General features: G+C 31.7%; 1 protein-coding gene and 1 long non-coding RNA gene across 6 annotated transcripts; both read right to left on the reverse strand.

Annotated features, from left to right (window-relative positions):
- Positions 1-486: 486 nt before the first annotated feature.
- On the reverse strand, positions 487-2,380 carry LOC115698772 (uncharacterized). 2 transcript variants are annotated; one of them, XR_009686238.1, is made up of 4 exons: positions 2,006-2,380; positions 1,444-1,615; positions 866-1,266; positions 630-754 (listed from the first exon to the last, which is right to left on the reverse strand). It is a non-coding gene; the product is annotated as an uncharacterized LOC115698772 (long non-coding RNA). The 2 variants fall into 2 exon arrangements; XR_009686237.1 differs by having other exon boundaries at positions 487-754; positions 1,444-2,380.
- A 6,255-nt stretch (positions 2,381-8,635) lies between these two features.
- Positions 8,636-16,909, reverse strand: LOC133034925 (cysteine synthase-like). Of its 4 annotated transcripts, none has more exons than XM_061110464.1 (11): positions 16,763-16,909; positions 11,201-11,296; positions 11,002-11,111; positions 10,805-10,862; positions 10,273-10,536; positions 10,057-10,194; positions 9,896-9,947; positions 9,423-9,502; positions 9,258-9,317; positions 9,088-9,168; positions 8,636-8,974 (listed from the first exon to the last, which is right to left on the reverse strand). In XM_061110464.1, exons 2-11 carry the CDS (start codon positions 11,237-11,239, stop codon positions 8,885-8,887), a joined length of 972 nt encoding a protein of 323 aa, XP_060966447.1. In that variant the 5' UTR covers positions 11,240-11,296; positions 16,763-16,909; the 3' UTR covers positions 8,636-8,884. The 4 variants fall into 4 exon arrangements, with proteins under 4 accessions (XP_060966447.1, XP_060966448.1, XP_060966446.1 ...); XM_061110465.1 differs by lacking the exon at positions 16,763-16,909 and adding an exon at positions 16,708-16,725; XM_061110463.1 differs by lacking the exon at positions 16,763-16,909 and adding an exon at positions 11,526-11,665.
- Positions 16,910-20,396: the final 3,487 nt, after the last annotated feature.

A 20,396-nucleotide genomic window follows, 5' to 3' on the forward strand; every position in this document is an offset into this window, starting at 1 on the left:
TGAAAAAATGTAATTAAATGTATTTTATAACATTTTAGCAACTGTTAAGACAGCCCATGTAATTAAAAGTATTGACATTTAATTACATTTTTTAAATGTTATTAAATAGTATTTATAACATTATTTTAGTGTTATATATTATAAATAGTTAACATTAATTTAGTGTTATGATTTTATGTTACATTTATTGATAACATTTTCAAAATGTAATCATATAAGTTTTAATTACAATATTATTATGTTATATATAAAAAAATATTACATTTTAATATTGTTATAATTTTTTAATAATAACATTTTTTTAATGTTATCATTCCTCTTATGTTATATTCATTTAATAACATTTTAAAAATATAATCATATACTTTTTCATTACATTATTATTATTATGTTATATATTAAAAAATATTATATTTTAATATTGCTATAATTTCTCAATAATAACACTTTGATCGAAGTACAAAATAAGATGATAAATCTAATATATTTCTTATACCATCAAAATATTCAACACATGTATCACAAATGAAATTTGGTCCAAGTACAAAAAAACATGATAAAAGCTCATGTAATGTTTAATAAGTCTAATAAAAATCTATTTGTAACATTTATCATTAATTACTAATTGCAGAAAGAAAAAAATGTATACAGAGAATACAGAGTCCCCCCATGAAATCCATCTGGTGATGCTTCCTTAACAATAACACAAGTACACCTTCCTATATCCATAGGCAATGGTCTGCACATTCAGGACCTGAAACAACAACCAAATAAGAACCCCAATTCATATCTCAATCAAAGAAGAAATCATCTTTTTCTTCTTATACTTTTTGTATATTTATTTAAAGAAAAAAAAAACACTGACTTATTAGGGAGAGTAGACCAAGAAGAAGCGGGGAGCAGCCTCAGAATCAGAATAATCCCATATCTTCAAAGAACTAGAGTGTTCTGACTCACTAGGCTCCCATGTTTTGAAAGCACCAAAGGACTTGTCATCACAGCTCACAACCAGAAATTAAAAATAAAAAATAAAAAGTCTTCCCACAGCATTAAAATGTATACAACTGAGGCTCTCTCCCCATTACTTGAGTATAAAAGAGAAATACCTCTCTTTTAGTCACGTACATGCCTGTACCGGATCACTAGAAACCACTTTTAATCTCTCACAGGGGTATATTATCAAATTAATGTTATTTTCAGCCTCAGTTCCATTGGCCTGAGAATACGAATTCTCAATCGATGATCTTGTGTCTTCTGTTGGAGAACCTGCATACGTCAATGAGTATAGCACTATATTCAGTTGTCACTCTCTAAATTTTTACTATGCATCAAAGTAAAGCAGTGTATTTTTATGCTAAATCTAATCATGCAAGTGAAATCAGCTTCTTCTTTTCTTTTTTAGTTAGAACTTAAATCAACAAACTTAGGATCATAATTAGTTACCAGGGCTACTACCACTACGAGGAGATTCAGAAAAGAGTTTCCTGGCAGTTGGAGTTGAAGTGGACTGGGAGCGACTGACAGGAGACTTCCAATTTGAGCTTGAACAATTAGGTGCAGGAGATGGACTTCTTCCCTGGCTATGCGAACAATTTGAGCTATGCGAACGATATTCCTAGATCATCAAATCAATTCAATTCAACAAATTTTGTTCTAATTAGTATAATAGAACAATTTAACTTTGATGAGCAATTCAATACAAAATACTAAAAATTAATATGAACAGAGAGTAAAGCCATATATATACATACATATGTAATACATATATGTATATAAATCTCTGACCTTTTGACTATAAAAAGTCAAATAATCTCTTACCTTTTGACCTTCAACCAATTTAAGCTAGGAAAATCTCATCTTCATCAATGAAATCAAATTAACTCAACACAACAGAAATTGAGCAATTTTGTTAGTAAATTCTGTTCTAAATTATTCGAATTAGCATTAATGTAATGCTTAACAGCTTCTCTAATATCATCAAACTCATAAGAACTCTCAAACTTACTCAGTTCACAATCGCCGCCGACATCGTCAACGAAGGCCTGAACAAGAACTCCATTCTCCGGCTGCAAAGAGTATTCTCTGTTTCCGTCTAGTTTATCGAGAACAAGAGAAGCGTATTCTCTCAATCCAGCCGTGAAAACAACAACCTCGAATTTATCGTCGTTTTCCCTAAGGTATTCGAGCAGTTCATCAACTCCAGGTTGTTTCAATACGTAGAAATTCAGATTTTTGGAGGCGGATTTGGCATGGAATGAACCAGAGTCTCGTCTAGACTTGGCCGTACGACGAAAATCGAAGAGAGAGATGGGGAGAAGAGAGAGAAAGAGAGAGATTGACAAAAATTGGGGTTTCTGTGATTTTGTCCAACTATTCATTTATTTTTTTTTAGTTACGTCCTTAACATTTATTAATTTTTTTTAAGAGGTGGTAACGTTTTTTTTAAAGTGTTATTGTTAAATGTAATAAAATGGTAAAAATGTTGTAGTGTATATGATAATAATAATAATATTGTTAATGATAGAAAAGATGTATTCATCATTTTTTGAATGGAGTTTTGGAATTATTTTTCCATTAGTAGTTTTTATCTCATTTTATGAGATGAGAAAGTAAACTTGTCTTGTCATAATAGCAAGAACAAATGGATCAAAAGTGGATCCAAACTTATAAAATGAGTCATAATTGGAAGAGCGATTTTTAGACTCAAATCAAAGTGAATCAAGGTGGATTCGAAAATTGTGAAAAGATAACAAAGTTGGAAAAGTAATTTTGAATCTTAAATAACTAAAGTGGTGAACAAATTGATGAGAATTTTGTCAACTTTGGTATAATTTTGGGCTAATCTCAATGAGGAGACAACCTTTAAATTTTGAGAACAAATCATCACATTATTTTTTAAATGGTGATGTGAGTTTGATATTTTAGTTTTGTTGAGAAAACTATAAATGTCAAATGATATTTTAAAGTGGCCTTATAGAGTCATTTCAAGAGAAAAATATACAAAAGTAATATTTTATATACACTTTATGGTGGAAATGTGGGAGTGAGTCACAAACTTAATCAAAATGTGATGATTGTTGATTAGTTATTTGATTTGGAACTCAAATTCTAAATCAATTTTGATTATGTGCATATGCGAAAATTTTGACATATTTTGGTGTCAAATTTTAGTGAAAATAATTTCAAGAAGGAAATTAAAGAGAAATTATAAAAACAAAGTGGTCATCTATATTTAAAATTAAGATATTATCTTGATAGTGAAATGTGAGAAAATGTGGGAGTGATATCTTATATTTATCAAGCAATTTGGTAAAATAATGGATGATATGTGAAATTTAGGCATGCTTGGTGCCTAAGACTTGAGTATAACTTAGACATGTTTGGTGTCTAAAGTTAGTGTATAAATTTTGATATGCTTGGTATCAAAATTTGTGAGAAATAGAGAAAGTGTAAAAATTTATCTTCTACGATTAAGTTTTCAAAGCTTAAGTATACTTAAGGAGAAAAGTGGTCATGTAATAATGGACACTAATTTTGGCTAGCAAGATTCGCTTGAAATCGAAAAGTATGTGGTTATAACAAATCGCTTAATCTCCGTACAAGATTAAAGCATGAAATTTTGAGCGATGGAACCTAAACTCCCATAGAGTTTTACTCATTAATGGTAACCTATCTTAACACTAGTAAAAATCTAGTCTTAAGTTCAATAGGTAATAACAAGTCAATAGAGTAAAAAAGTAGTACTCAACTTGTCCCATCTATGAATGAGTACTAATGGTAAAATTTGGAGGGTTAAAACCGAAAGGTTTTTCAATGGAATGATGTGTCTAAAGAGAAGTTGTGAGACACTAATTTCCACCTATATGGACTAGAGGTGGTGCCGCCTCTTATGAGAATTGGGAGTTATTCTCTAGAGAGTCCATAAAATGGATGTTGCACATGGCGATTAACGGTGCACAAGCGAGATCTAATGAGGTCTCAAGTGAACTCTAGCAACGATGTGTGTGTTATCACCGGTTTGTATTAAAGAAATAGTGGTTCAATGCTACGGCAACTAAAATTTCAACAAACTTTGTGGTAACTACACTAAGGTAAAATTCAAGTCGAAAGACATTTTACTTTATGCATCTAAGTAAGATCTCTATAAAAATGTTTGATTTATTCAATCAAAGTGGGGGATATATGTAATATTTGATTGATTAAATAATGTTACAATGGTGTGTCACAAATTTTAATTTAGTGGGGGAATGTTATACTATTTGTTATAATATAATATAGATTAAAATATTTAAATGTGACATATTATATATTAATATGAGATTAATATATATTATGTGTTGGATGATGTATTATATCATATATAGTATAATAATACACATAAAAGTTGTAACATATGAGGAGTTACAAATCTGAAAATAGATTGTAACTTAAGGATTACATGTAATTAAGTGAGTTATTACATGTTACAATACCCAATTATATCATTTAAATGAGTATTAGGACATTGGAGGAATATTTAATTCGCAGAGGAGTTACAAAAACTAAATTTGAGTTTTCTGGAAACAGTTGTTTAATGGCTGTTTTACGAAAACCTGATACCCAATTATATCATTTAAATGAGTATTGGGACATTGGAGGAATATTTAATTTGGAGAGGAGTTACAAAAACTAAATTTTGAGTTTTCTGGAAACAGTTGTTTAATGGTTGTTTTTATGTTGTTTTATGGTTGTTTTATGAACACCTGGAACTAGTTTTTGAAAACCTTCATAAACGTACATAAATTAATTGAGCATATTTCCAGCTCTCTTGTCCAACGTTTTTATCCCATTAAACACCAATTAAAGTGTTGGTAACAGCCATGTGATGAAAGGATTTGATTTTCAAATGTGATCCTCAAAACACTATAAATAGAGGTCTTGGGTTCACTTTGGGAGAGAAGAAGTTTCTATCAAGAGAGCACATTGCTAAAAACACTATAGGCTTGATAAATCCAGAAAGCTATTTCCATTCTTTCTTTTCCCTAAGTGCTTGTGGTAGGGGGAAATAAGCTTTTGGACAAAGGTGTAAGACCTTGTTCAAGTTTGGTGATTCTCCTATTATACACTTGTGGTGTATATGGTGTTGAGATTGCTCTCACATCTCTTATATATATATGCTACTTGTATATTGTGTTTATGTGTAGCTTATTACTTTGAGTTGTAATTCTTCTCTTCTCTCTATATTCTCTGTTTTATGTGTATATTTTTTTTAGTATTGTAACGTTATTTAATACGTGATTTTATCCTTTGTATTATTTGTCATAGAGTTGTAATCTTGTTGGTTTGATATTTCTATTAGAGTACAACAATTTCTAACATGAAATTGGTTTGTTGTTGTACGTAATTAAGCCTTATGTTTTTTTTTTCTTTTGTTATTTTAAGAAACTGGTTTCACAATGTGAAATTTTTAACTAGTTGATAAGTGAAATTGGGTTCTGATAATTTAATTTGACAAGCTATTTGTTAAAAAAATGTGTTATATATTTTTTTTTTTTTGACTAACTTGTTTTTGTGTTTTAATTTTTTTTTTATTGTTTCGTTGTTTTATGTCTGTTGTTTTTAATTGATTGTTTAATATATCTGTTTTTTTTTTTTTTTGTCAGATTTTTAATTATTTGTTAATGTAATTAGTTTCTTTTTATACGATATTCCATTGGTTGTTTATTGTAAATGGTTTCTCTGTGCCAATTTTTTTTTATTTAATTAGTTAAATGCAACTCGTTTCAATGATTTAAGTTTTTTTATCTTTTAAGAATTCTCTTATTATGGTGGTATGCTTTTTTTTTTTTTAATTAACTAGTTTTTCTGTTTTAATATATCATTTCATTATTTTAGGTTTCTTATGTTTTTGTTTTAATTTTTTTAGTTAATTGTATTAAATAACTAGTTTTTGTATTTAATGTTTATTTTAGTCATTTAGGTAATTAGTTTATGTGGGTTAATTTTTAATTTAATTATTTTACGTAATCGGTTTCTCTATATTAAATTTTTGCTAAGTTGTTTAATGTAACGTTTATAGGTCACTGTTTAAAATTTCTTTTATGGTGTGTATTTTTTTTTTAAATAATTGATTTTTGTAATTGATGTATCATTTCATTACTTTAGGCGTCATACATTTGTTTATTTTTTAGTTTGTAATATGAGATTGGTTTATGGATTAAATTATTGCTTTTTATTATACGTAATTGACTTTAAGATTTAGTTTTTAATTTGGTTAATTTACATAACTTGTTTCTAGGTTTTATTCTTTTAACTAGCTAATAAATATTAGTGATTTTTCTTTGTCGAATAATAAGATTTAACTTTAGCAACAACTCCAACGTCTAACATCGATCATTGACAATTTCAATCTCTAACTACGGTGATTCTTTGATAGCGACAACTTTTTTGACAATGATAGAAATTTTGTCGAATATTCTCACTCTAATTTCTACTTTTATTTCGGTTAATATTTTATTTTAGTAGATAGTGACTGTATTGTGTAATGGGTTGATGGTTGAATCTTTGAGCTTCTAAGAAAATTATAATTGGTTTTAATTTTGGTCTTGTGTTAGTTTTAGTTTTGATAGTGGGTTGGTGGTAAGTCTTAATTAGAAACATATAAAATTTATATATAATATTTGGTATTTGTAACTTTTTTTTTTTGTTAAAAAATCAATTTTTGATTATATAGAATTAATTACTTTATTAAATTATTGTCCTACAAAAATTATTTTAGTACTATTGTTTTTTTTTTATTTAAGCGTTTATATATTACAACCATATTTTACCTGCGACTCGAATCCAAAACCTCCAACACACACCTATTTATGGCCACTTGAGCTAGCTTCAAGTGGTTTTTAGTACTATTGCTTTAGTTTCTGTAAAAAAAAATTCAGTTGAGATTATTTTTGTTCTTAATTTTAGTTTTTTTTCTTTTTTTATTTTTTAGTTTTTTTATTGCATTTATTTTTATACACAATAATTTTTTCAATATTTTTAAGTTATTTTTGAAAAAATATCATATTGAATTGGCTAGGTTGCTATATTTGGAGCGGTGTAGTATTGTTTCTGATTGCAACATGACGGTGGCGATGCTTGGTAGGCCGCCAGAGCTGTGTGGGGAGTGGGATTTAATGTTTTGTGATATTCGCAAGTTAATGGTTGAGAATGGTATTTTAGGTGTCCTTTTTCAATTGAGATCGGCGAATAATGCAACACATTTAATAGCTAAGAATGTTTTATGTTGTAAAACTTCTTGTTTCTAGGATGGAGGAGTTCCTCCAATGGTTGCCTCTGTTATAGTGGAGGACAGGCCTATCATTTTGTAACTGTTGGTTTGCTTACTATTAAAAAAAAAAAGTTTCTATGCCATATACATGATCTCTTTATTTGGTGATGTAATTAAAGAGTGTCAAAACTTGCTTGTGAATTTAAGGGGTGTTACTATTTCTTTTGTAAAACGGTCAGCAAATTTAGTAGCTCACACAATTGCTAGAACTGCTATTTCTTACCCTGATCGTACTTTCAGTATGGGGGATGTCCCAACTGATTTGCTACCATGTTTGGTGGCTGAGTTTGAAAGTTAAATAAAGTTTGATTACTTTCTTCAAAAAAAAAAAAATTATTCCTTTTTTTTCTTCATGTTTTTGTAAATAACCTGTTGTATAAATATTGCTATTATTCTCATTTGTATAGGCACTACGGTGTCCGACACCACTATAAAATAACGTGGGAGAAGTTGAAAAATACTCACTTTTTTATACACTAATCAAATTTATTTATAAATAAAATTTAATTTAAATATCTCTTTTTTATGAGTATTGTACTTAAATTATCCTCATACAGTCACATAATTTAAATATAATTTCAAACATAATAGATTACTATTATTTGTAAATAGATGTGTTGGTTTGTGAGAAAGTTAAGGCAAACTTTTGATTAGAGAATAATGGAAATTATCGTAAAATAATAAGGGTAAAATTAGTACAAATATTAAAAAAATGAGGTAAACATGATAGATTTTGAAAAAAAGAGTAAACATTAAAAATATCAAATTAAACTAAAGAGATATATAGTGTAATTTCCTTTTATAATTCTCATTTTGTATTCGACCCACCAGTGCTGACCTCAATGGTTTGTTTCAATTAGTTTACTAGGATAATCCTTTTTCCCTGATATTGTTTTGTAATTCAATAAAAAGAATCACAGTACATACCTCACTATTTGTAACAAAGTTTTTGTTTCACCATTTACCTTAAAAACTCCTCAGATAAATTAAATTTTGGAAACAATAATTATACAGTAAAATATTCTCTATTCAAATTAAGTATTTACGATTTTATAATTTATTTATTAAACGAAATCATTACAGCCAAAAAGTATGAATGAAATTATGTTTAAAAGCTTCATTATTAATATGGTTATAATAAATGAGCAAGGAACCAAAACATTATAACAATATAAAATATGTTTATATCAACTGACTAGTGACCATAGTTCAGTTGTCTTCCTATCAGAAACTTTTCTCTTCAGGTCGGTTGGAGCTTTGAAAACATTCATCCCTTCCTAAAAATTACTTTGATAATAAGTTTGTTTATGATTATCACAAACTCAGTGATAGGAAAAATTTACATCCTTACATTACATTTATTTATACATGGACATTCTATGCAACCAAAATGGTTCCATAGCTGGAGTTCGATGGAGTTTTATAAATCAAAGAAATTCTCATATTGATAATTTGTTTTGTTTAACAAGTTTAAAGGTATTTATAAAATAGTTCAGTCTAAAGGTTTGTTCTGAGTCTCACTCAAAAGAGTCAAGAATCAGTAGCAATAGCAGTCTCCTGGAACCTCTGTACAGTTTACTCAAAAGTCATGTTTTCAGCCTCATGCCTTATGGAATCAAAAAGAGTAGTTGATAGGTAACGTTCTCCGAAGCTTGGGAACAAAACCTGGAAAGAGAGTGTAGAAGAAGTGAAACGATAAACAGTATGCAAGTTTTAACCGATCTTGGCTTCTTATTTAATTCTATAGTATATCACTCGAGGGAAAAAATAGAACTTACCACGATGAGTTTTTCAGCATTTTCGGGCCTTTTTGCCAACTTAATGGCGGCTGCAGCTGCAGCACCAGATGAGATTCCTACCTGCAAAAGAAAATGCTACCACAATCAGTACTAGAAAGTCAAGTCTCATAAATTCATACAATAATTTGCAGTCATCATAAATGCCATACCAGCAAACCCTCTTTTAAAGCAAGCTGTCTAGCGGTTTCAATAGCTTCGGCAGCTGATACCTGAAATGTTGTGATATCAGTAAAGAGCTCCTAAACCATTATAATACTTTGTAACAACCAATGCTTAAAAAGCTATTGAGTTACTCAAATGGCTTCATAACTTACTGGAATAACCTCATCAAGTAGCTTAACATCCAGAACATCTGGGACAAAACCAACTCCAATTCCTTGGATGGAATGTTTCCCTATGACATGTCCGTGGGATACATGTCTAGTTAGAGAATCAATAATTTAAACAAGTACAACTTATAGGCCAATGAATAGGATAACATGCATGAGAGAAAGAAACATCAAAATTTCTCAAGTTTCTCTCTCTCTCTCTCTCTCTCCCTCTCCCTCACTCTCTCCCCCTCTCTCTCTCTCTCTTTATTCATAAATGGCAGGCTCAAGATTCTAATTTTTATTATTCTATACTAGTAATTGGACATTGACATTCAAGCACACTAGGCCATTCCTCATGGCTCATGCTATACTTTTTATCCTTAACAGTTAACAGGCACCCATATTCCATAAATATAAGAGAAGGTAAACAACAATGATGAACAAGGAAATTGAGTGTATTATGAATTATTACTCACCTGGTGATCCACCGTTCAAGATTGCACTTTCAACTGGCTCTACCCCATAAACCTATAAATAAATACATGGAAGCTTAATAAAACTGATAACACTTACTCTCTCCCTCCCCAAACAAATAAAAAATAAATCTAAACTAGGCACAAGTTATAAAGTATGACACCTTGATGTTTGGGTTCTGTTCCTTCAGAAACTTCCCTGCACCTGTTATTGTACCCCCAGTCCCTATCCCTGCTACAAAGGCATCAACTTTCCCGTCAGAATCTCTCCATATCTCGGGGCCAGTGGTCTCATAATGTATCTGCATAAACAAAGATAACAGAATTCAAAAAGCCTGATCATGAAGGCAACATCAAGGCCCATTGTTTTTGCATAATACCTTCGGATTGGCAGGATTTTCAAATTGATTGAGCATGTAACTGTTGGGGGTATCATTTAGCAGCTCGGAGACCTTATCTAAAACCCCTTGAAATCCCTTTTCAGGGTTTGTGAGGTACAACTCAGCTCCGAAAGCTAGAAGCACAATTCTTCTTTCGACACTGTAAGAACTTGGCATAACTAATTTAACCTTGTAGCCCTTTGCTGCTGCAATGAACGCCAACCCAATGCCAGTGTTGCCACTGGTAAGCTCAACAAGGACAGTCTTTAACCCACCCATTGCGCAAGCATACCCAACCAGAAATAGATGTTAGTTGAGTGTTCAGAAATTTACAAATCAATTACATATGTGGCAGTCTCTCTTGCATGAATGAGCAAAGAAATATACATATGACAAGGAATGAACTTCACTTGAACTTGTAAGAAGATTTCATCAACATGACAAACCGTGAAAATGAGCTCTGGTCATATCATCCTATATGAGTGGCCAACTATTATCATATCTCAAGACATAAAGAATCTTCATGGCTAACCTTCCCTGGCGTGATTAGACCCTTCTCCTCAGCATCTTGAATCATACTGTGTGCTATCCTGAATACCAGAACAGTGAGACAAAATGCATTGTAACTCAACCAATTAAACTAAAACAAACCCAATTGACTAGAATTCTCATACCAAATACAATTAATGCACATAAAAAAGAAATAGAAGAAATATAATATATCTGTGCCTGTCTTTAACACTGGAGCAAGGTTCCATCATTTCTAGCTTTGCAGCAACGCGGGCTACACAGCCATCCACAACATTATTGAGATAAACTATTGGTGTATTGCCAATCAACTACAAAATAAGAAGAGAAGATCATTAGTGAAACAGCATACAAAGCAAAAGAAGAATCATAAGATTAAGTTCTGATAAAGACATATTACTTCAGTAACATCTTTCTTGATTCTAGACTTGCCCTCCATGTTTTTTCTATTCCAAACACAGTGAATTTTCTCCTCTATATGCTCCAATTGCTAGAACTGCCAAAGACCATTTTGTAAACATGAAATGTACAAATGGTTAAAAGACAGGAAAATAAAAGGAAGGCCAAGCATCTATCATGAATTAACTTTATCACAAGAACTGAGAGGCCTGAGGACAAAGTCAAAACCTCAATCCAGTTTCTAAACAATTTGAATCAAAGAAAATAAAGATTATTCACACAGTATAATAAGTAGTAGAGAAAGGGCACATGAAAGTTTCAAGTACCCAGTAATTGAAACAGATTTGTGAAGATGAACACACCAATTCAGAATGTTTTAAGAGGATTTTAGAACTAAAACAGTAGAGAGAGAGAGAGAGAGAGAGAGAGAGAGTTAAGTGAAGAAAGTAGACAATTGTATTTCTCAGCTCAAATGAGTCTGAGTACAGACTTTTCATTATATAGGCAAAACAGAGTACAAGCATTCAATCACACCTTGACAGGTGGCAATACAAAGGAAAAAGAAAAGATGCTTTATAACAGAAAAGGGTACAAAATAAAAAGGGAATCAATTACATAGTAGAGAGAATCTTCCCAGTTTGTTGGAGAGAGAGGATTGAGTGAGGAGAGGTGCACAGCAGCTATCAAGAGGACACATCAGTAGAATTCAGGTTCTTAACACCACCCCTCAAACAAAGGGGTGACACTTTCATCCCGAGTTTGTCAATAAGAAACCTGAATCGAGAATGTGAAAGACCTTTTGTTAAGCAATCAGCTATTTGATCTGAGGATGGCACATAGCAGACTTCAAGTTTCTTTTGCAGCACTTTGTCACGAATGAAGTGGACATCCAATTCAATATGCTTAGTTCGGGCATGGTAGACAGGATTTGAGGCCAAAGCACTTGCTCCTTGATTATCACACCAGGTTATTGGAGTACATGGCAGTTTAAAACTGATTTCTTTTAACAGAGACTCAACCCAAGCTATCTCAGAAGCAACATGAGCAAGGGCTCTATACTCAGATTATGTGCTTGACCTTGAGACAACAGCTTGTTTCTTTGAGGACCAGGCAACTAATGTTTCTCCAAAATAAACACAATACCCAGCAATTGATCGACGATCATCTGGACAACAAGCCCAGTCAGCATCAGAATATCCAACAATTGCTAACCTGTCACTTGGGCATATATGAAGGCCTTGGTGAATAGTTCCTTTTAAGTATCTCAGGATTCGTTTGGCTCCACTCCAATGACTTGTGGTTGGGCATTGCAGAAACTGACTAAGCTTGTTAACAGCAAATGCAATATCGGGTCTAGTGTGACACAGATATTGAAGAGCTCCAATCATACTTCTGTAGATGGTTGGATTTTGAAGTGGTTCACCATCAGCTTTTGATAAAGGTTTGCCAGATACCATTGGAGTAGGGCAAGGTTTAACATTAGTCATGTTGAATTTTTCCAAAAGATCTGTAACATACTTTCCCTGAGAAAGATATATGCCTGTTGTGTCACGGTGCACTTCTATGCCTAAGAAAAAGTGTAGCAATCCCTGATCTTTAAGAGCAAAATTCCTGTTCAGATCAGTAATAAACTGTTTCAGCTGACTAGTGTCATTACCTGTGACAATAATGTCATCAACATAAATAAGTACAAAGATGGCAGCTTGTTCAGTCAGTTTAAAAAACAAGGATGTGTCGGCCATAGAATTAGTGAACTTCCAGCTAAGCAGAGTTTGTTTCAGCCTATCAAACCAAGCTCGAGGAGCTTGTTTTAGGCCGTATAACGCCTTGTTTAATTTGCATACATAGTCAGGTTTGCTGCTGTCTTCAAAACCTTGTGGCTGCACCATATACACGTCTTCTTCAAGCGTTCCATTTAGGAAGGCGTTGTTTATATCCAGCTGTCTTACTTCCCAATTTTTGCTCACAGCAATAGTAAGAATGACACGGATGGTTGAGGACTTGATCACTGGACTAAACGTTTCACTGAAATCAACACCAGGCCTTTGATGATAGCCTTTTTCCACAAGGCGAGCTTTCAACTTCTCTACAGACCCATCAGCGTTTCTTTTTATCCTATATACCCATTTATTACCCACCAGGTTGTAGTGAGGCAATCTAGGGACAAGGATGTAAGTTTTCTTGGCTTTTAGTGCACCCATTTCAGTTTGCATGGCACGATTCCAGACCTTAGACTTTAAGGCTTGCTCAACTGTTCTTGGCTCTTCTTCCATTGGATTCCAATCTGTGTGTCCAACATAAACTTTAGGCTTAAAAATCCCAGCCTTTGAACGGGTGATCATAGGATGAGATTGAACTTGAATCGGTTGTTGTTGTTCCTGCTGCTGAATTTCACACTCAATGTTCTGCTGCATATCTCCCTGTTCCACATCAGTATTGCCAACAATATTAGTGTGCTCAACAACTTCAAAAATGTGATCACTAACCTCATGTGAATGGTCAGAAAGTGCTGGTCCAGGGAATGTATCTGTTGCAGCAGTACTGCTGGTTTTTTCTGGTGTAGTAACTGTGTTTGACATGGTGTTTTGGTTGTGAAGGTTAGGTAGTTGAGACCATTGGGAGGTTTGTATAACAGCTTGTTTTTCTGGTGAGTAGTTATTTAGAAAGCCATTTTTGAAAGGAAATTCTTTTTCATTAAAAATGACATTCCTAGAGATGTAGACTCTACCATTAGAGCTTAGACATTTATAACCTTTATGATGATCACTATACCCTAAGTTGACACATTTTAAGGAGTGGAATTGAAACTTATGTGTTTGGTAGGGTCTAATGCATGGAAAACAAGCTGAACCAAAAACCTTTAAAAAAGCATAATCAGGTTTTCTTTTAAATAATGCTTCAAAAGGTGTTTTAAGGTTCAAGATAGGTGTGGGTAACCTATTTATAAGATACACAGCTGTTTGAAAAGCATCAACCCAAAATTTTAGAGGCATGTTAGCTTGAGCAAGGAGAGTTAATCCCATTTCAACTATATGCCTATGTTTTCTTTCAGCTCTCCCATTTTGAGCTGAAGTGTGAGGGCAAGAATGTTGAAAATCAATTCCATTTTCAACAATCAGATCTGAAAGAGCTTGATACTCACCCCCTCCATCACTCCTAAGACACTTAATTGACTCTTCAAATTGTTTCTCAGCAAAAGCTTTAAACTGAACAAAAGCTTGTAGAGCATCAGACTTTTGCTTTAAAGGGTAAATCCAAGTATACCTTGTAAAGTCATCAATAAAGTGTATATAATATTGAAAATTAGTGTTGGACATGACAGGAGCAGGGCCCCAAAGATCTGTATGAATAATTTCAAGAACTTTAGAGGCTCTATTGGATGACAATTTAAAAGGAAGAGCATGAGATTTCCCATATTGACAAGCATCACAGAAATGAACCATATTTTCATTACTTGAAATTTTTACATTGTTTGACAGCAAAATATGATTCAAAACTTTAATTGAAGGATGCCCTAATCGTCTATGCCAAATATCAGTTTGAGAAACTAACTGCTCATTATGAGCTACAGATTGTTTTTCTAGAGTCAAAACACCAGTGAACTTGTGAGAATGATGAGAGTTACTTGAGTCTTTAGGAAGTTGGAAAGGAGAGTTGGACTGAGGTAGGTTGAGCTGATACAAACCATCTTTAAGCATCCCTTGGAGCAGCACTTTCCTTGTTGCTTTGTCCTTCACAAAACACACATTTGAGTGAAATTCAACAACCACATTATTATCAGCTGTTAGTTTAGACACACTAATAAGGTTTTTAGCAATTTTTGGAACAAGTAATAAATCTTTGAGCTCAAGAATATCATCAGTATTAGTTTGCAAATAGCTAGAGCCAACATGAGAAATATTAATCTGATTTCCATCACCCACTGTGAGTTTTTCCTTACCACCATAATCTGATTTTTGGTTCAGATTTGATGCAGCAGAGGTGACATGATTGCTGGCACCACTATCAGCATACCACATGTCACTGTCCACAACCTCAGGTGTAGCCAAATAAGCAGCATGACCACCAGTTTGCTGGTTTTGTTGAGAACCTGGTTCGTGTCCCATGTAAGCTTCATTGTACCTGTTGTAACAATGAGCAGCACTATGACCATACTTGCCACAAACTTGACAAGTTGGTCTAGTGTTGTTGGATCTGCCCCTGCCTCTGCCTTGAGTGCCTCCACCACGATGACTGCCATTTTGAGATGAGCCCCCACGATTGTTGTTGTACGAGTTATGATTGCCCCTGCCACGATTTGCACCAGATGGCTTTCCTCCCATGTTAGCAGCAGCTAAGTTTGCAGATGGTCCAACATTTGGGTTTCCAGCAGCCGAAGTCATGCCTTTGCTGGTAGATCCAGCAGCATGAAGTCTTGAGAGCTTGTTGTCAAAACTAAGTAACATATCTTGAACCTCCTGCCAAGTAATATTAGATCTAGCTTCTATTTGAACCACAATAGCAAGATATTCAGCATCCAAACCAGATGTAACATTGGAAATTAAGTGTGCTTCTGGATAAGGATCTCCAGCCAAAGCAAGACTATCAGACCACATCTTCTTTTGTCTTAAGTATTCTGTCATGGGGGTGTTACCTTTTCGAGTAGTCTGGATTAATGTCCTTGTATCATCCATCTTGGCCCTTGAGTGTGCACCAAACAGATTCTCCAAGGCACGCCAAAGAGCAGCTGATGTAGCACAGCCCATAACTTCAGTGGCCACGGTTTCAGTCATGGAGCTGTAGATCCAACCCATTAGAAGTTGGTCATTGACTATCCAGTGCTCATAGTCAGGGTTCATGATAACTCCAAAGCCAGGCTGACCATCAGCAGCTGTGGTAGCAGGAATATATTCTTGGGGGCAGATTCGTGAGCCATTGATGAAACCATCTAAACGATGGCCTCGTATGATAGTAGATACCATGGTTTTCCATAAGCTATAGTTATTTCGGTCTAACTTTAGGGAAAATGGCTGATTTAAAGTACTGAAAGGCTGTGTGAAATTTGTGGTAAAAGTGGCAGAGCTGTGAGTAGCACCAGTTCCTGTTCCATTGGAATTTTGAGTAGCTGCTGCAGTAGGGGCAGGGCGAGGCTGATTGGGCTGAGGTGTGAAGGGAGTCTGAGAATTGTCAGTGGACATGGCGTGGGCCGTCCTTGCTCTGATACCAAGTGAAGAAAGTAGACAATTGTATTTCTCAGCTCAAATGAGTCTGAGTACAGACTTTTCATTATATAGGCAAAACAGAGTACAAGCATTCAATCACACCTTGACAGGTGGCAATACAAAGGAAAAAGAAAAGATGCTTTATAACAGAAAAGGGTACAAAATAAAAAGGGAATCAATTACATAGTAGAGAGAATCTTCCCAGTTTGTTGGAGAGAGAGGATTGAGTGAGGAGAGGTGCACAGCAGCTATCAAGAGGACACATCAGTAGAATTCAGGTTCTTAACAAGTTAAAGTCAATTCATACATTATAAATTCAATTTGCTTCAAATCAAAAAAGGGACCAGTCTAGTAAACCTGACCTGAAATGACTTAAGAACTCCACATACAGGCGATAACAACAACTATCAACTGGGTGTGGATAAGTAGCTTACAGTAAAAATCTCATACCACCCTTTCGTTTTCTCTCAACTTGTTTCGGCCACAGTGGTCACCGCACTTATTGTGTCGACTGTCGAGTTTAGAGTGTTTTGGACTGCTATGGCTTCTTTTCTACCCTCATAAACGGGTAACTCTAAGTTCTAAACATTTTTATTTTATGAGTCTAGGTTGTAAAGATTATAAATTATGACATTTTTTTTGTTTAGTGTAAGAATTGTAATAGAATCGTTATAATCAGTTTGTTTTTATTTTTAAATCTTTATAATGGTTTTACATTGTAATGTTCATTACATTATTTATTGTAATCCCTATTATATCATAAAACCAATGTAATGTGATTACATTGTTAGAAAATATCTCTTTTACTTTTTTTTATTACTTTTTTAAAATTTGAAATATTAAAAATAATAAAACTAAGAATATTTTTGTCAATATACAACTTATTAATTTGATCACAATGTTCATTATAGAGTTAAATCAAACATCATAATACCATTCCTATTACAATTCTTATTCTATTATATTACAATTACCATTCACATTATATTACATAACATCAAAGCAAACACCACCTTATATTTAAACTAGAAAACACGCTTAGCGTGCCTTTGTATTTTGTTTAGTGAGATATCAAATTTCAATTTTTTTGATATTTTTTTTACTAATATGAGTAATTATATTTTTTTATTTTTATTCCAAAAGTAAATTTAAATATAGTAAAAAAAATTCATAACAACCGAAAAAGACAACATTAATAATTAATAAGTGTCAATTTTTTTTAGGGTAAATACCATTTTGGACCCTCTGTTTCACAAAAGTTACCAATTGGACCCTGTGTTTTGTTAAATGACAAAATGGACCCTGTATTTTCTAAAATAGTACAAATAGGACCCTAAATTGATTTTTTATCAAAATAAAGTTTAATTATAATCCAATCTAAAAGTGCTATGACAAAACTGTTTACATTTTTTGTATCTGTTCGTATTAAGCATTGTCTTCAAGTTGGTTGTATTAAAAAAAAAAGTTGTCAAAAATTAAGCTCAGGGTCCTATTTTTACTATTTTAGAAAAAACAGGGTCCATTTTGTCATTTAACAAAACACAGGGTCCAATCTGTAACTTTTGCAAAACACAGGGTCCAAAATGGTATTTACCCTTTTTTTTTACCATAAGTCTACCTTTATAGTTACATGTCATAAAGTACTTATATATTTATATATTCTCATTCTTGATACAACAATAGAGATGTATACATATATATTAATAATAAGATAAGATAGATAAAAAATTTACAATCTTAAAATAACAAAAATGTGTATGACAATAGGAGCAAACTTGTTCTCTTTCATCTAGTTTTGATTTTATTTTCCAAGCGGCTGAATGAAAGTGAAAGAACTTATATTGTTATGTTGGTAGATATTTTTGTAGTTTTTTTTTTAAAAAAAAAAATTAAATAATTATTAATCGTGTAGCATTTTTTTTAATAATAAATAATTATAAATTACAACTGATTTGATTCATAAAAAAATAATTATAAATTATTATTTGGAAACAATTTTATAGTTAGAAGATTATTTTTAAGCATATGATTTTTCAAAAAATATATACGTGTGTATATTTTTTGGTTGATGATATTTTACTTTTTTTTAAAATAATAATTATTAACTTAAAAAAAATAATTAATAAATAAAAAGGTTTAATGAGTGGGAGAGAATTAACAACAATTTTATTAAATTATAAATAAATATTTTTATATTTTAAATTTTTGTAGTCACTAATTAGTAAATTATAATTTAAAAGTACTATATAGGTTCATAGTATTTAGTGTTAGACATTAATTAAAAAATTTCTAAATTAAAAATTTTTTGTTTGGTATATATAGTCAATTAATATTTTTTAGTCAATAAGATAAAAGAAAATATTAGTTCACAATAATATTATTTAGTGTTAGACATTAATTAAAAAATTTCTAAATTAAAAATTTTTAGTTTGGTATATATAGTCAATTAATATTTTTTAGTCAATAAGATAAAAGAAAATATTAGTTCACAATAATATTAACATATATTATTTAAGGTTTCTAGTATTTTTTTAGGCTAATTAGAATTTTTTTTCCCCCGAACTTTGACATGTACCAAATCATGCCCCTTGAACTATTGAGATTGTTAGATTTAAAGACTTTTGTTTAATTTTAGTAAAAAAATTCTAACATGGATGAAAGTTCAAGGGGCATGATTTAGTATATATTAAAGTTTGAAGGGCATGATTTGGTAGATATCAAAGTCTGTGGAGCATGGTTTAGTACATAAACAATCACTGAAACATTAAAATTGAATAAAATTAGATAAAAGTCCTTACATCTAACCATCTCAATAGTTCAGGGAGAATTTTTAACAGCCAAAAAAGTCCAGGGGCATGATTTGGTACATGTCAAAGTTCGGGGGGAAAAAAATCCTAATTAGCCTATTTTTTATTTGCTACAATATAATACCATACTTATCTTTTTCTCTATTCTTACTCTTATTCACTTTGTTTAGTGAGATATCAAATTTCAATTTTTTTGATATTTTATTTTAATAATATAAATAATTTTTTTTTTTATTTTTATTCCAAAAGTAAATTTAAATATAGTAAAAAAATTCATAACAACAAAAAAAAAAAACAACATTAATAATCAATAAGTGTCAAATATTTTTACCATAAGTCTACGTTTATAGTTTACATGTCATAAAGTACTTACATATTTATATATTCTCATTCTCTTTCAGAAATATTTCGAATGATACAACAATAGAGATGTATACATATATATTAATAATAAGATAAGATAGATAAAAATTTTACAATCTTAAATAAAAAAAAAAATGTGAATGACAATAGGAGCAAACTTGTTCTCTTTCATCCAGTTTTGATTTTATTTTCCAAGCGCCTAAATGAAAGTGAAAGAACTTATATTGTTACGTTGGTAGATATTTTTGTAGTTTTTTTTTTTTAAAATAAATAATTATTAATCGCGTAGCATTTTTTTAATAATAAATAATTATAAATTACAATTGATTTGATTCATAAAAAAAATAATTATAAACTATTATTTGGCCGGAAACAATTTTATAGTAAGAAGATTATTTTTAAGCATATGATTTTTCAAAAGGCTAATTAGTAATTTTTCCCTCCAAACTTTGACATCTACCAAATCATGCCCCCTGAACTTTTTTGGCCGTTAAAAATTCTTCCTGAACTATTGAGATTGTTAAATTTAAGGACTTTTGTCTAATTTAATTCAATTTTACTATTTCAATGATTGTTTATGTACTAAACCATGTTCCCTAGACTTTGATATCTACCAAATCGTGCCCCTCAAACTTTGATATGTACTAAATAATGCCCCTGAATTTTCATCCATGTTAGAATTTTTTTACTAAAATTAGACAAAAGTCCTTAAATCTAACAATCTTAATAGTTCAGGGGGAATTTTTAACGGCCAAAAAAGTTCAGGGGACATAATTTAGTAGATGTCAAAGTTTGGGGAAAAAATTGCTAATTAGCCTTTTTCAAA

This window comes from Cannabis sativa, chromosome 2, assembly GCF_029168945.1.
Source record: "Cannabis sativa cultivar Pink pepper isolate KNU-18-1 chromosome 2, ASM2916894v1, whole genome shotgun sequence".
Lineage (NCBI taxonomy): Eukaryota > Viridiplantae > Streptophyta > Magnoliopsida > Rosales > Cannabaceae > Cannabis > Cannabis sativa.

Coding starts and splice junctions, on each gene's coding strand:
- LOC133034925 (XM_061110464.1), bottom strand. CDS start 11,239: ATGGAGGGCAAGTCTAGAATCAAGAAAGATGTTACTGAA. Junction 11,112..11,200: donor TCAAGAAAGATGTTACTGAA/GTAATATGTCTT, acceptor CTTATTTTGTAG/TTGATTGGCAATACACCAAT. Junction 10,537..10,804: donor GTCTAATCACGCCAGGGAAG/GTTAGCCATGAA, acceptor GGTGGGTTAAAG/ACTGTCCTTGTTGAGCTTAC.